This window comes from Tamandua tetradactyla, chromosome 2 (assembly GCF_023851605.1).
Source record: "Tamandua tetradactyla isolate mTamTet1 chromosome 2, mTamTet1.pri, whole genome shotgun sequence".
Lineage (NCBI taxonomy): Eukaryota > Metazoa > Chordata > Mammalia > Pilosa > Myrmecophagidae > Tamandua > Tamandua tetradactyla.
This window is the reverse complement of record NC_135328.1, coordinates 106,439,234-106,453,386: the sequence shown is the minus strand read 5'-3', so window position 1 is coordinate 106,453,386 and position 14,153 is coordinate 106,439,234. Positions and strand designations below refer to the sequence as shown.

The window sequence follows — 14,153 nt, the reverse complement described above, 5'->3', positions numbered from 1 at the left end:
TGAAGTCTTCCCCTTTTTCACGATGAAGCTTTCCCAGTCCTGTGCCTACTTTTCCTGTTCTGTGCCTACCAAATGCATGTGATGGTGGCTGACTCCTTCACTGTAGCAAGCTCTGAATAAAGAGCCCCTGTTCTCATTTGGTGGTCTTCAATTATTTCCAGAGAACAAATACCATTATGGGTGTTCTAGTTTGCTAGCTGCTGAATGCAACACACCAGAGACAGATCGGCTTTTAATAAAACGGGATTTATTTTGTTAGTTCTTCAGAGGAAAGGCAGCTAACTTTCCACTGAGGTTCTTTCTTATGTGGAAGGCACAGGATGGTCTCTGCTGGTCTTCTCTCCAGGCCCCTGGGTTCCGACAACTTTCCCCAGGGTGACTTCTTTCTGCATCTCCAAAGGCCTGGGCTGAGCTGCAAGTGCTGAGATGAGGAATGCAGAGCTGCTTAGGCTGTGCTACGTTGAGCTCTCTCATTTAAGCACCAGCCAATTAAGTCAAATGTCACTCATTGCAGCAGACACGCCTCCTAGCTGACTGCAGATGTAATTAGCAACAGATGAGATTCACATACCGTTGGCTTATGCCCACAGCAAGAAGACTAGGTATGCTCACCCGGCCAAGTTGACAACTGAATCTAACTAACACAATGGGGGTCAAGATTTATAAGAATATTTTCTGTAATTATCATCATCACTGTTCAAAGCTACATGTACATAAGGAGTTGCAATCTTTCTAAGGCCAACCCCTTCAGTACTCTCAGGTACTCAGATCCCTGAGTGCCAGTACTTGGTTGAGCCAAGCCATCGAGTATCTACTCAACACAATGTTGTTAGCATTCCAGCAATTATGGTTCTGTGAAGGTAGTAAAACTTACCAAAGCATGTGTTCAACACATGGAATGAATTTCTCCTTTACTTGACCACAGATTAATTTAGCTACACAGTTAGATAGATGCTGTGGGAATGAATGAGTCAGATTCTGATTCTACTACTTTAGGACATTAGGCAAGTTACTTCACCTCTCTTGACATTCTCTCAAAGGTGGACTGTTGTGCCTGTAAGTGAGATACCATGCAGATGAGCTAGTTTTATTAGGAGTTGCATATAGTGCATCCAAGTATAGTCAAATGGGCAAGTTAGGTTCCACCACTTAGATAAGCAGATTCTGTTGGTAAAACATTGAGATACTGATATGGCAAGAGAGGCTATGAGAAGTGAGCACTTGGCCAAGGTCACACAGATAGGAAGGCTAGGGCAGGAGCCCAGGTCTTCTCTGAAAAGAGAACATTTTTTTACAATATCACCCTGTTGTCTCTGTTGACCTATTTTATGAGAACTAATCAAATATGTCCTGAATTAAGGGACATATTCTCAACAATTCCACTTTTTTTTACAGTTCATAATTAAAATATACATATATCACTGATACACCCATATACAATACAATGCTGAAGTTCTTTGAACAACAGGCTTTAACTGCAATTAATTAACCTGTCAAACATAAAAGTTGTGACATCTCATTCAGCTTGTAAAAAAAGTTCTAATTTTCTTCCTGAAACTTAGAAAGCATTTAATTTGAATACGAAAATAACCAATATTTAAACAGTACTTCGAGTATATAAATACGCAATTTGCTAGTTTGTGTGATTTTTTTTTTTCAGCCTGCTCTTCTTCTGTATACTATATAGGGAGTAAAATCAATAAAACAAGGGCTCTTATTCTTCTTAATTTGTCTTCTTTGTTCAGCATCCCACCCGAGTGTCCATAGACCAGTGGGATTAGAAAGTTCTTGGAAGCCTTCTCTAATGCTCTGTAATAATACAGATAGTAAACTAGCATTAACTTCTCAAAGTTTTTATGTTCTAAGTTTGACATATTTCTGGATATAAGGGGACAGGAGAAAATATAAGGATCTAAGGAGGAAGTTAGAGGAGACGATTAAAAGAGAAATAAATACATACACCTGAATGGAAAACCTACTCAAATGCTTAATCCATTATTTAAAAAGGTTACCTATCTCTTTACCTTACTGTGATCTCCATCTGCTTTAGAGGCTCCAGGAACTTGTGAGTTTGTTTTTAAAATACGAAAATTCAAGCAAGTATCAATTATTCATGCCAATAGTGCACTGGGTTAGCATAAATTATACCCAAACCTTAACTTGATCTATAGCATCAAACAGACCCTTTATCAAAACTGTTACAGAGAGCCCAAAGAGACTTGTCTACAAATCCTTGAGGTGAACAAATGAAAACTGACAAAGAACAAAGAGGTCTGAAGATTGCATTATCTTGATTATAAGCCCTGGAATAATTAATGCATTATTTTATAAAAATGAATATTTATACTTCAATTGACAGGTCTAAAGGAATTTGAGGTTAGATACCCATTTTCTATATTTATTCAGTCTTCATTAAAGAATAAAGAGCTATTTAGACAATGCCTATGGGTCTAGTTATTTTTCTTTTTCCTCAGAAGTAATGTGAACATTTTCGCTTTTACTCTATCAAAGACACCAGGATAAAGGACTAACATGCCTGTGTTAGTCAGGATCATCTGGAAACATCCATCACTTTTATACTGAGTAATGAGAGAAGAGCTTATATAAAGGGGCTTATATAAAGATGTGGACAGGGTTTGGGGAAACCAACAGGGAGGAATGGAGTGTCCTGGGATGACCCTTAGACCTAAGAGTATTTGGGCAAGGCGTGGTCAGTGGTACCTAGAGAGGGCAGCAATTAGGAGAGGACCACCTGGAAGGAGTTAGGCTCTTAAGGTGTACAGCAAAGAAGGAAGAGAGAACGAATACCCATTCCTCACTCTTCTGCATTCCACTGGCTTCCTGTCTGAGCCTTCCATTGGCCAAATCCAATGAGAAGCCAGAGGGCAGGGAGCACATTAATGCATTAATGCAGTCCCTAAAGGTCATCTTTCTGGGATGCATGGCAGGGTATATCCAGTACAATGGCCGATTATATATAACACCATTTAATAAAGTCAGATCCTTGGATTTGGGATACATTTTGCTAAGCAGTATATCAGTAATCTTGTCATTATTAAAAGACCAAATGAATATTTTATATCCCAAACTGAACTGATAATCATCTTCTCAGCATCTGCTCTTAGTTCTCTATTCTCTACGTTGGAAAAGTGATCCTTCCACAATAAGAAAAGTATCATAACAGAAATAAAAAATTCAAGGTGCTGTGAAGACTCACTGGAGAGCTATCCAGCTCAGATCAGGGAGGGTGAGAGAAGGCATGCAGAGGAGGTGATGTGATTGGAGGGCAGAGGAAGAGTTACCCAGCTGCAGAAGGTGGAGGGGAGAAATGGTGTGGCACATTCAGGGACAGCAAAAGTCCTACAGAGTAGACAACGGAAGTAGGAGGCAGAATGGAAAAATTTGGTGGGCTTAATAATGAGGGAGGAATTAGGTCCTGCAGGGACCTTCTATTTTTAAGAAAACATCAAGACATTGAGGTATTTAATGTTCATATTTTGTTTCAGTAATATTACTCAGGGAAGCAGGATTGGGTTGAGATGGAGACAGTTCATCTAAGCAACTCTTACAGGGATCAAGGTGAGGAAAGAGGGATAAACTAATGCAATGGCTAGTGTGGACAGATTGGAGGCAAGAGAGTGGAGAGAAGCTTTTGAGACCTATTAAAGAGGAGGATTAAATGGTGAGAATTGTCAGGACTTGGTGACTAACAGGCTGTTGAGAGGAAGGGGAAAATGGCTGGTTTCTGGTCTTTGAGAAGCTTTTCTAGTGTTGTAGTACAACTACCTGTGTGAGTCCAAGCACCCAGACCACTTCCCAGAACCTTGAAGATGCCCCAAAAATGTCAATTTCTTCAGTGTATTGCATCATGAACCCTTATGCATAGAAACGCATTTCCTAAAATATGCAGTTTCTTTCAAGAACATACAAAACTCACTTAGTCAGAAACTATAACTCAGTTTCTTCCATGAACATGCAAAACTCTAAAGCTTTGTATGGAAAGTGCCAATATTTTTCACAAGTGTATACCTCAAGTCTCTAGTACGTATGTCTATTGTCAGTGTCACACAGACTCATTTGATAACCATCAATCAAATAACTACTCTGTAGTATACTGGAGACATTATTAGAGGCTAAATTTTGAAAATGTATTGAAGATATCAGTCTCTGATAATGGTGTGACTTTTCTTTGCTAGGTCTGGTTTGACCTACTCTGCTATAGGATAATATTATCAATAATGTTTGCTAAATCCCCAGTATGAAGAAATAATGCTTCTTCCTGTTAAGGATATAGAACTATACTGTGGGTTTTTTCTCTCTAGGACTGAGTTAAGCTATTTTTCTATAATGATAAATGGAGCAGAAAACACTGATTGCATTCATTGGATGTGCCTTGGAACTCATCAGCAACGTGAGAAAATGAAGGCCAGACACGTCGGTTTCTGCAACATGGCAATACTCTTAAAACCAGAAATTATGTGTGAAAGGAGACCAAAGAACCAAAAGAAATGTTCTTTCATTCACCCTGGTTAAATCTTTCCAAAAATAGAGATAAGAAAAAAAAATCCATTCCTTTCAGAAAATGAGCCTTTAACCTATGGGTTGGCTTATTTTGAAAAGGAATTACATTCTGGGTCCACATATCATGCATTCATTCAAAACATATTATGGTCTCATCTCTTACTAAGTACATTGCTATGACTTCTAAGCAGAGAGGACATTTAACAAGAAGCAACTCAGGGAGAGAGGATGGTCTAACTCAGACATCAATAATTCATTTATGGGAAATAGGAGTAGTGGTATGAAATGCCAGAAGACTGTTTCATTTATAGGGAGGCATTTTCTATTTTAAGTCTAGTACAAAGCAGTCAGCTGTACCTGGACAGCTAATATAAATGGAGGTAAGACAGAATGGCAGGGTTTTTATGGTCCCTCTAATAAGGCCATTTCTTCAGCATTATTTACATCTGACACATCAGCATTTGGGAATTTGAAAGAAGGACAAGAAAGGGATTGTTCTAACTTTTACACTTTGCAGGTGATTTTCTCCACCCCAAAGCTTTGGCACTAGAAATGTAATCGTGCAAGTTTAAGAGATACGATTTGCATGAAGTTTTCAGGGTACATTCTCAGCACTGGAAATCCTTCAGGCAGTACAGTTTTTTATGAAGTCATCTCCCATTTCAACCCCATTAAGTAGTAACCTATGCTAATTCATCCTTGTATCCCCCAAGCGTCTAGCACAGAGTCACTCACAAAGTCAGGTCTCAATGAATACATGTTGAATGAATGAACAAATGCAGCCAAGTCTGAATTAATTCCAAATATTCTCTCAAGCTGACTGGCCTGATTGCACAACGAGAAGATGCCTCAATTTCCTCATTCTGACCATGATTAGAAACTCCTTACCTCTATCTTAGGTCAAATTCAAGGCCTCATGCTCCACCGAGGGAGATGGGAAAATGGACTTAAAAGACTGAATAAGCCATAGCTCCCAGCTCCAACAAAGACAGAAAAACTCACCTAAGCTTCTAGCTCTGGAAATGAATAAAGAATTTCAAGTCTTAATTTAAATTTAAAATGTTCACATGCACACATATTTTGAGAAACTGCGATTTTTAATTGACTACTTAATAAGAAGTGGATATATATAGATTAGAAAATACAATATTAACAGCTATTATCTATTCAGAACCTATTTTGATGTCAGCATGATGGTTGGAGTTTTACATATTTTATTGCCAATTTTTATAGGTAAATATTATGCCCATTTTAGAGTTTTTTTTTTAAAGGAACAAAACTGAAGTTCAGGGTGGTTAGGCTCAAGCCCATAAAGCTAAAACTATAAAGAATACAGTTTTAAAACAACATTTTCTAAAAAAGTCATTAAAGCTATCAAAGCCAATTGTCCACACAGAGACATAACATATAGACATTATGATTAGCAATATTAGTCAAAGATCAGACATAGCCTTGGAGAACAGTTAACTTCACAACTGACAATTTTCTATGCAAAAACTGTCGCACGCAGAATCAGATACAATCGCGTATGGGTTCAACACATTGATTTTCAATTTCAATAACTTCTCTTGTCCCCCAACACTGCCCAAGGATGCTTGAGGTGCTAAAATGATCTAGATTGTCTTGTTTCTCTTCTCTACACAAATGTGGGTGGCATAAATTTAGCTTAATGGCTATGGTATCGTTTTGTGCTCAAGTTTATTCTGAAAACATGAAGTTCTTCCAATGTGACTGATTCCTAAGGAACGATTAGAGTATAATGTGAATTTTATATTTGTTTCTGCAAGATTGTGCCCCAGAAACTAGGTAAATGCAGGAAACAGCAGCCATCTGAAATAAGCCACGTAGGAATCCACAAAATTGTACACACTTCATGAGTACGACAGGTCACGTATATTCACATCTGCTGCTGCCACTTCCCATCAGGTGTCAGGTAACCCCCTTCCACCACCTGACAAAGAACTGCAAGATGCAACCTTTCCAACGGCCATTCCGGGACATCCTCCCTTCTACTTAATTTTCCCTTCTTTTATCTTAGCCTAATCTGTATTTTCCCTCTCTGTTCTCTGTTCTTTTTTCCTCTTCAGATCACTTTTCTCTCACTTTTTTTTTCTTTTCCTTTTGTACACAGGGTGGGGACACACATGAGCAGGAATAGGTGCAGTGACAACATACTTTGGCAGCAAACTTCAGACCTTTGTCAGGGTAAAGTACCAAATTTATTTTGTTTTTATGCATTTCTTAACCTAAATATGGATAAAACTGGGTTACCATTTTTATTAGGTCCCTATCTTTTGTGTGTGTCACAGATGAAGTTTTGATTGTTGAACTCAACCTTACAGAGTTCACAGAGTAAGATTATCTTTAGGAATGCATATGTTGCATTATAACAAAACTGGAATGGACTGTATTTGAAATGTATCAGCTGTGACGTTCTGAGTATCAAAAACTTCAAGTTTCTTCTTCACATGCTAGTTTGCAAAAGAGGCTAAGTATGTGAGCTCACTTAGCCAGAAACTATAACTCAGTGTGAAATTCACCAACTTTAAACATTGTAAACTAGATAGCAACAACCAGATCTGGAAGAAAATTAACCAGCTAAATTTCTCTCTCTTTCCTGCTCTCTTACTCTCTCCAGTTCTGGAAAATCCTATCCTCATGAATTTATGTAATAAGGCTTTTCTCTGCATTATTTACTTAGTTCTTAATATTACAAGCAATGTATTTTCCATAGCTACTTTGTAGCAGCTTTTTTAGTGAATGGTTTGAAAAAAACAAGCCACAGGTACAGTCACAATTTCCAAAGCATTGTGATTTTATCTAAGCTTATAGACCAACTTAATCAAATAATACTAGCTGAGAAATTTTTCCCTAAAGAAATAAGCAGACCAGAAATGGCTCATAATAAATGGGCAAAAACACTTTGCAACCTCTGTGTTCCCAAACTAAAACAGGTAAATAAAAATTCAAATGACATTATCTAAAACACAGCATTATCCTGGAGTAACTTTGCAATAAAAGAAAAAAAGCTAGTCTGGAGATATCTAGTAATCTTTTTAAAAATCTGGGTCATTTTTGTAAGAAAAATCTTTTCCTCTTCCTTTCTGAAGAAATTTAGAATAGTCTATGCTATCAAATGAATGTGAATTTTCATTTGCTTTCACAAAACTACTGCATTAACTAAGAAGCGGAACTAACTAGGAAGCATTCTTGGGCCTCTTGACTGTGGGGATAAGAGAGGTAACGCATTCTGTGGACGGGCAATCCTTACAGGCATTTCTGGCCTATCAGTGGATGGGGTGAGATGGTTTTAGCTAATTTTGTTCCACGCAGGAAAATGCAATCACAACAGAGGAAGAAGAGGAGAGGGAAACCAAACTAAGAAAGCCTCTGGCAGAGACCTCAAACACAGCAGATAGTCAATCAAATGTATTGAATTTAACAGAATTAAGAAATTTTTCTGTGGGTATTTGGTTTACCCTCTCTCTTTAGCATATCAGTTTCCAAATGAATGGGTTACAGGTCAATTACCATGTGAGAGTCAATATTCCTCGTTTCCACCCTCAAGAATTGGCAATGTTGAGTCATTCTCCAAGGGTCTCTCTGAGTAACCATTTTTTACTATGTGGGTCATTCCCTTTTTAGTAATAAGAAGCTTCAGTGGAAAAACACTTGCTTATCTTGGAGCAAATCAGAGATCATTTGTTACCAAGGCTTTCTAAGAAAATACTCCCCTCAGCATGAGCAAAAAGCAAAGCTCCAGAGAGAGGCCTTGGCAGCCACACGCCAGCCACCCTTCACTTGGGTCTTACTTGTTCTCATTGCTTGCATCATAGCGAGGCATTGGGTCCAAGTCATTTCCATTCACGTCACAACTCGCCAAAGCATCCTATAAGCCACAGAGGGAGTGAGAGAAAGGAAATGGATATTCATGAGCTAGTTATTGACCCCACAGATTCATACAATCTCTTTTCTTAAATTTTAATTAATTTTAAATTTTAAAAAAATGTGACAACCAAGAGATTCATACAATCTTAAAACACATTTCTGCAAGAGAATAATTAGGCTAACTAATATGCTCATGCTTGAATAGTGTTACTCTGCCTTAGGAAGTGCCGCTTATTCAATAATAATCAGTGTTGTAGTTTTCCCCTTTAAGGGGAAGAAGTACTCTACACATACCAAAGAAATGCCCAGTTCATTTTTGCCATTCAGGCCTTACCTCATACATGATTGACCCCTCAGCCAGCTTGTGGCACATGTAGAATTGACCCCTCGCTCAGCTCATGAAATGCGTATCCTTCGAAAATATCCTCAATTATCACCTTTCTGTCAAGCGTCCCTTGACTACTTAGAAGCAAAAGGATTTATTTTCTGTTGACTTGCCTCTTAATTTTTACCTTTTATCTTGAGAGGGAAATTTCCTTATCATATTTTGAAGATTTTGGAAGACAAATATAATTCAAATAATTGGCAAAACAAATATCAGTATTAGATATTTATTATATCAGGTGTCTTGGGACCTCTATTAGATAGACAATACTTGCCTGGCTTCAGATTAAGGTACCTGCTAATAGGAGGCTACAATTAAGACTTTTTACTAATTCCCAGTGACTGTTTTCCCAAGTAAAATAATGACTAATATGACTATATGTTAATGAAGCAAAAGTGTCTCCAAAGTTGGACTGTTTGTTTGCTTATAAAATGAGTGCAAGGTAGTGCTGGTAATGGGGTTTCTGCTACTTTATTACCTGCTTTTTCTAGGTCTAGATATCGAAGGCATTAGGTAATTTCAAGTGTCATGCTTCTTGCCCTCTAAAAGCATATCTTTTGCAGGAAAGGAGCAATACATAAAGCCTGGTGTATCCATTAGCTGCACATTTCAGTAGGCTTTCTCCTTTTCTGATAATCCTAACATGAATTTCCTTGCTGCCCAAGAGGGGAGCCGGTCTGATGGCAGTAAATACTCACATAGTTCTGCATCAAATCTGGATGTGTCCTCTCGATGCCGTCGTCCAGGATGGTGACTACAATATTCTTTCCCGTGTAGCCTCTCTTCCATGCCCCTTCAATGTTCATGTCAGACTGGCAGGGGTGCGTGTTGTCGCTGCAGTGCTTAAGGAGAAAGAAGGAGAACTGGGTGTTGCAGATTACTGAATAGTGGGGAGTTGGAGAATTAACCTACTTGTTAAAATAATGCAACTTGGTTAACAGCAACTTGGTGGAATGCCTGGTGTGATGGTTAATTATATATGTCAAATTGGCCAGGTTATGGTGTCCAGTTTTTGTCAAGTACTGGACTAGTTGTTACTTTGGAAGTATTTTGTAAATGGGATTAACAGTTGGCCTTATGTAAAGGAAACTATCTTCCATAAATATGGGTGGGCTTTCTCTAATCAGTTGGCGGTCTTAAGAGTAAGAACTGGGGGTTGCAGAGGTCAGAAGAATTTCTGACTCAAGATTGTAACATCAACAGGTTAGTGTGATGCCCTGAAACAACCCAAAGTAATTTGGGCAGAGAATAAAAAAGTATTTGCAAAGTCACCTTTGGGGACTGGGGAGAAAAGAGGAAATATTAGACTTCCCCATCTGGGGAACTCCTGATATTCTCACAAGCAGTGCGGACAACCAGTTCAAAAGACTGAGCCCTCGATTTTAGGGTTTGCTCCTGTGAAACTTATTCCTGGCAAAAGAGAAGCTAAGCCTACTTATAATTATGCCTAAAAGTCACCCTCCAGAGACCCTCTTTTGTTCCTTAGATGTGGCCTCTCACTCTAAGCCAATCTGGCAGGTGAACTCACTTCCCTCCCCTACTATGTGGGACATGACTCCCAGGGCTGTAAATCTCCCTGGCAACATGAGAATGGACTCTGGGGATGAGCTGGGACCCAGCATCATGGGATTGAGAGAGCCTTCTTGACCAAAAGGGGAAAGAGAGAAATGAGACAAAATAAAGTTTCAGTGGCTGAGATATTTCAAACAGAGTCAAGAGGTTATCCTGGAGGTTATTCTTATGCATTACATAGATTCCCTTTTCAGTTAATGGTGTATTGGAGTGGCTGGAGGGAAGTACCTGAAACTTTCTGAATTGTGTTCCAGTAGCTTGATTCTTGAAAATGACTGTATAACTATACTGCTTTTACAGTATGACCATGTGATTGTGAAAACCTCATGTCTAATGCTCCTTTATCCAGGTTATGGGAAGATGAGTAAAAGGATAAGGATAAAAAGCAAATAAATAATGGCGGGGGCAATAAAGGGCATAAAATTGGGTAGATTGAAATACTGGTGGTCAATAAAAGGGCGGGGTAAGGTATATCAGATATATAAGTTTTTTCTTTTGTTTCGTTTTTTGGAGAGATGCAAATGTTCTAGGAATAATCATGGTGATGAATACACAAATACGTGATGATGTTATGAGCCACCGATTGTATACCGTGTATGGACTGTATGTGTGTGATGACTTCTCAATAAAAATATTTTTTTAAAAATCTCAACATCAACACTTACCTGATTTCCAGCCTACCAGCTTCCCCTACAAAATTCAGATCCAAGACTTCAACACCACCTTTACAGAATTTCCAGCCTGCAACCTGATGCCTTACAGAATTTGGATTGTCAGTCCCCATAATCGGGAGCCAATCCCTTATAATAAATCCCTTTATGTATAATGCATATGTACTTGTATGGGGATATATATATATATATATATATATATATATATATATACACACACACATATATATACATATATATATACATATATATACATATATATATATATATATATGTATATACATATCCTGTTGATTCTGTTTCTCTGGAGGACTCTGACTGAAACACCTGTAAAGCAGAACTTAGAATCTCCAGCACGATAACAGAGGCAGGTAGGAAGAAAGATGAGGAGAAGACAAGTGAAATAGAAACCTCTTTCCCCAGCTCTGACCTGTCCTGGTCAGATCAGAAAAATATAACAAAATGAAGACTATCTCAATGGCAGGATAACAGATATATCATTTTATGCCTGGCATGTATCAGTAACACATGGATAATCATAATAAGTGCCATAGCAATTCATTTATAAATCTAGACCAGGTAACTGAAGAACATATACTTCATAATTTCTTAACTAGTTACCTAGAAGCCAGTCAAGCCAGATGAGAACCAGCATTTGCACAGTCAACCAAAGGTGAAAAACCCATGAATGAGAGAAAATAACAGGCTCTCCAAACTTTCTTTGATAAATTAGCAATGGCTGCTGTACCATAACTTGTGGGGAGTAGACAGACTCATTCAGGCCTACTTGAGGAGGGAATGAAGAAAGACACAAAGCTTAGAAGGGTGACATGCACAGGAGAATGTGCTGCAGGCTGAAAAAAAAACATTGAACCTTAGCTCATTATACGTAGTAATTTCATTCCACAATGACTACAATATATAAACATATTGAGGAATAAATTAAACCAGCAGCTTTTCCTAATAGAATTTACTAGTAATCATCCAAACCGCACAATTATCCCTTTAAAGCCCATCTCTCTGAAACATCCTTCTGAGTGGTGTTGTTTCCCAGATTCTTAAAACTCAGAAAAAGAACAAAGGAAAAGAGATGTGCAGAAAAGCAATACCATAGCAGCACAAACCACCCCAGGTCTTTCATCTGGCACTACTTTCTTCCTGCATTGTCACAGTTTATCATTTGGCAAAGGGAAGAGAATGTAAAGTTCTTCTTCATCATAGGACTCCACTGCTATTGACTCATTTAACAAAAATACTTGAATGGTGGTTCAGTGGTAGAATGCTCACCTTACATGTGGGAGACCTGGGTTCGATTCCCAGACCATGCACCACCCCCACCACCCCCAAAAAAAACCAAAAAAACTTGATCAAGTCCTCCTATATGCTGGAGTCTGGTGGTGAACAGGGCAGATGGGGTGCTTTGCCCTCATGACCCCTCCAAGCGGGAAGCACAGATACTAAATAAATAAACAAACGAGACCATTCGGACTAGACCAAACAAACATCCGTGTGTTTTAAAAGAACTTAGAGAGGGTGATACGATGGTGAATGATTTAGGTGGGATGTTCAGAAAAAAGACTCCAGTCTCTGAGAAAGTGAAATGTGAACTGAGACGTGACTGATGAGAAAGAACCAGTCTGTCCAAGAGCCTGGGGACAAGTGTCCTCACAGAGGAGACAGTAAGTGTAAAATGGTGAAGCAGGAAGAACTTAACACACTGAAGAAAGAGAAAGAAGGTCCGTATTGCTAGAGCTTAGTGAAGGCGCAAGAGAAGGCACAGAAGGTGGCACAAGGGCAGTTCAGGTACGGCTTTGTAGGGCACGATTTGGTTTTTATTCTAAGTACAAGCTAAATGGAAGCCTGTTTCTTTCAAACCCTCAAAACCAAATGCTAATTAGTAACACAAACCCCTAATGCCCTCTACATGAATTTGTTAAATAATTCATTCTCCAACTGAGACTGCCTTTTGTTGAATGTCACAAATACATCTGACTAGCTCTGGAGATTCATTTTAAGAAAGGGGTTACCCCTTTTTCATCAGAGATAATTCCAATTTCATTCAAAATAGGGCTTATATATATTCATGAACATTTCCATCTTCTTCCCCCTTCCTGGCACTGGGGGCCCTGCACTTACTCACACATATATTCCTGTCTATTGGTCCAAGTTTCACCCTTCAGTTTTCAGGCACAATTCAGGTTCTACTCCTCCTGAGTTCTTAAAGCCACAGGTCTCTTCCCTTCCCTGAACTTGAGAACACACACATATTCTATTCTACATGATCCAGCCCTTCATATATCAGCAGAATTGTTCACTGCTGAATCCTGTGCATTGTAAGTCCCCAGAAGTGCATGCATTAAACTAAGTGGAACATAGGATTTCAGCACATATTAGTTGATTAGTTAGTTACGTTTTGGAAATGAGGGCATATCCTCAACCTTATATCCAAAGTTCAAAACTGTCACTGTGCTTACTTTCCAGAAATATTTATATTACATTGACCTTTTTAGAGATATTTAGCCAGTTATTGCTTGATTGGCTGAGATGTTAATGAAAAGAAATTGTGTAGATTTCCAAAATAGATATCTATGTTCTTCAGAAGCCTCCTTCTGGTCAAGAGTTCAGGCCTCTCCTCACCAAATATTTTAAGTTAACACAGAACAGCCTTGACAGGTTTCCATCTCATTTTCTTTTCAAAACCTGCCCTGGCCACCTGTGGTATCCATTGTGACATGAAGTGATGTTCATGTGGCCAAGAGGTGGGCCGAAGGAAGGAAATGCACAGGAAATGGGTAACCCACAAATGGGATAACCATCCTGGAACAGAGGGATGACGCCTGAAATTGTAATTATGAAAAGTGAAGAAACCAGCCATCTATGGAAAACATGTGTGTTAAAAGTGGAGCAATTAGTTTTTTTCTTCTACCTTTGCTTCTGTTGAATCTGACTTCCATTAAATATTCCAGTACTGCCTTTTCTCTTTTTATCTTCTCATCCACCACCCTGGTGTTGGTGGGAGACAGAGAGGAAATATTCCATTGACCCATTTGTTTGGGTAATCTAAAATAACGAGTAGCCAGTACCAATGGGGAAAAACATTTATGAGTTAATCAGAG

At 38.6% G+C, this 14,153-nt stretch overlaps 1 protein-coding gene across 3 annotated transcripts in view; it reads right to left on the bottom strand.

Annotated features, from left to right (window-relative positions):
- The window catches only part of PCSK5 (proprotein convertase subtilisin/kexin type 5), a 441,103-nt gene that overhangs the window by 306,083 nt on the left and 120,867 nt on the right, over window positions 1-14,153 (bottom strand). For all 3 annotated transcript variants that reach the window (XM_077148451.1, XM_077148453.1, XM_077148452.1), the window contains exons 4-5: window positions 9,493-9,636; window positions 8,334-8,410 (exon numbers count right to left, since the gene is read on the bottom strand). In XM_077148451.1, the coding sequence (XP_077004566.1) occupies window positions 8,334-8,410; window positions 9,493-9,636 (221 nt within the window). The remainder of the gene's footprint in view (window positions 1-8,333; window positions 8,411-9,492; window positions 9,637-14,153) is intronic.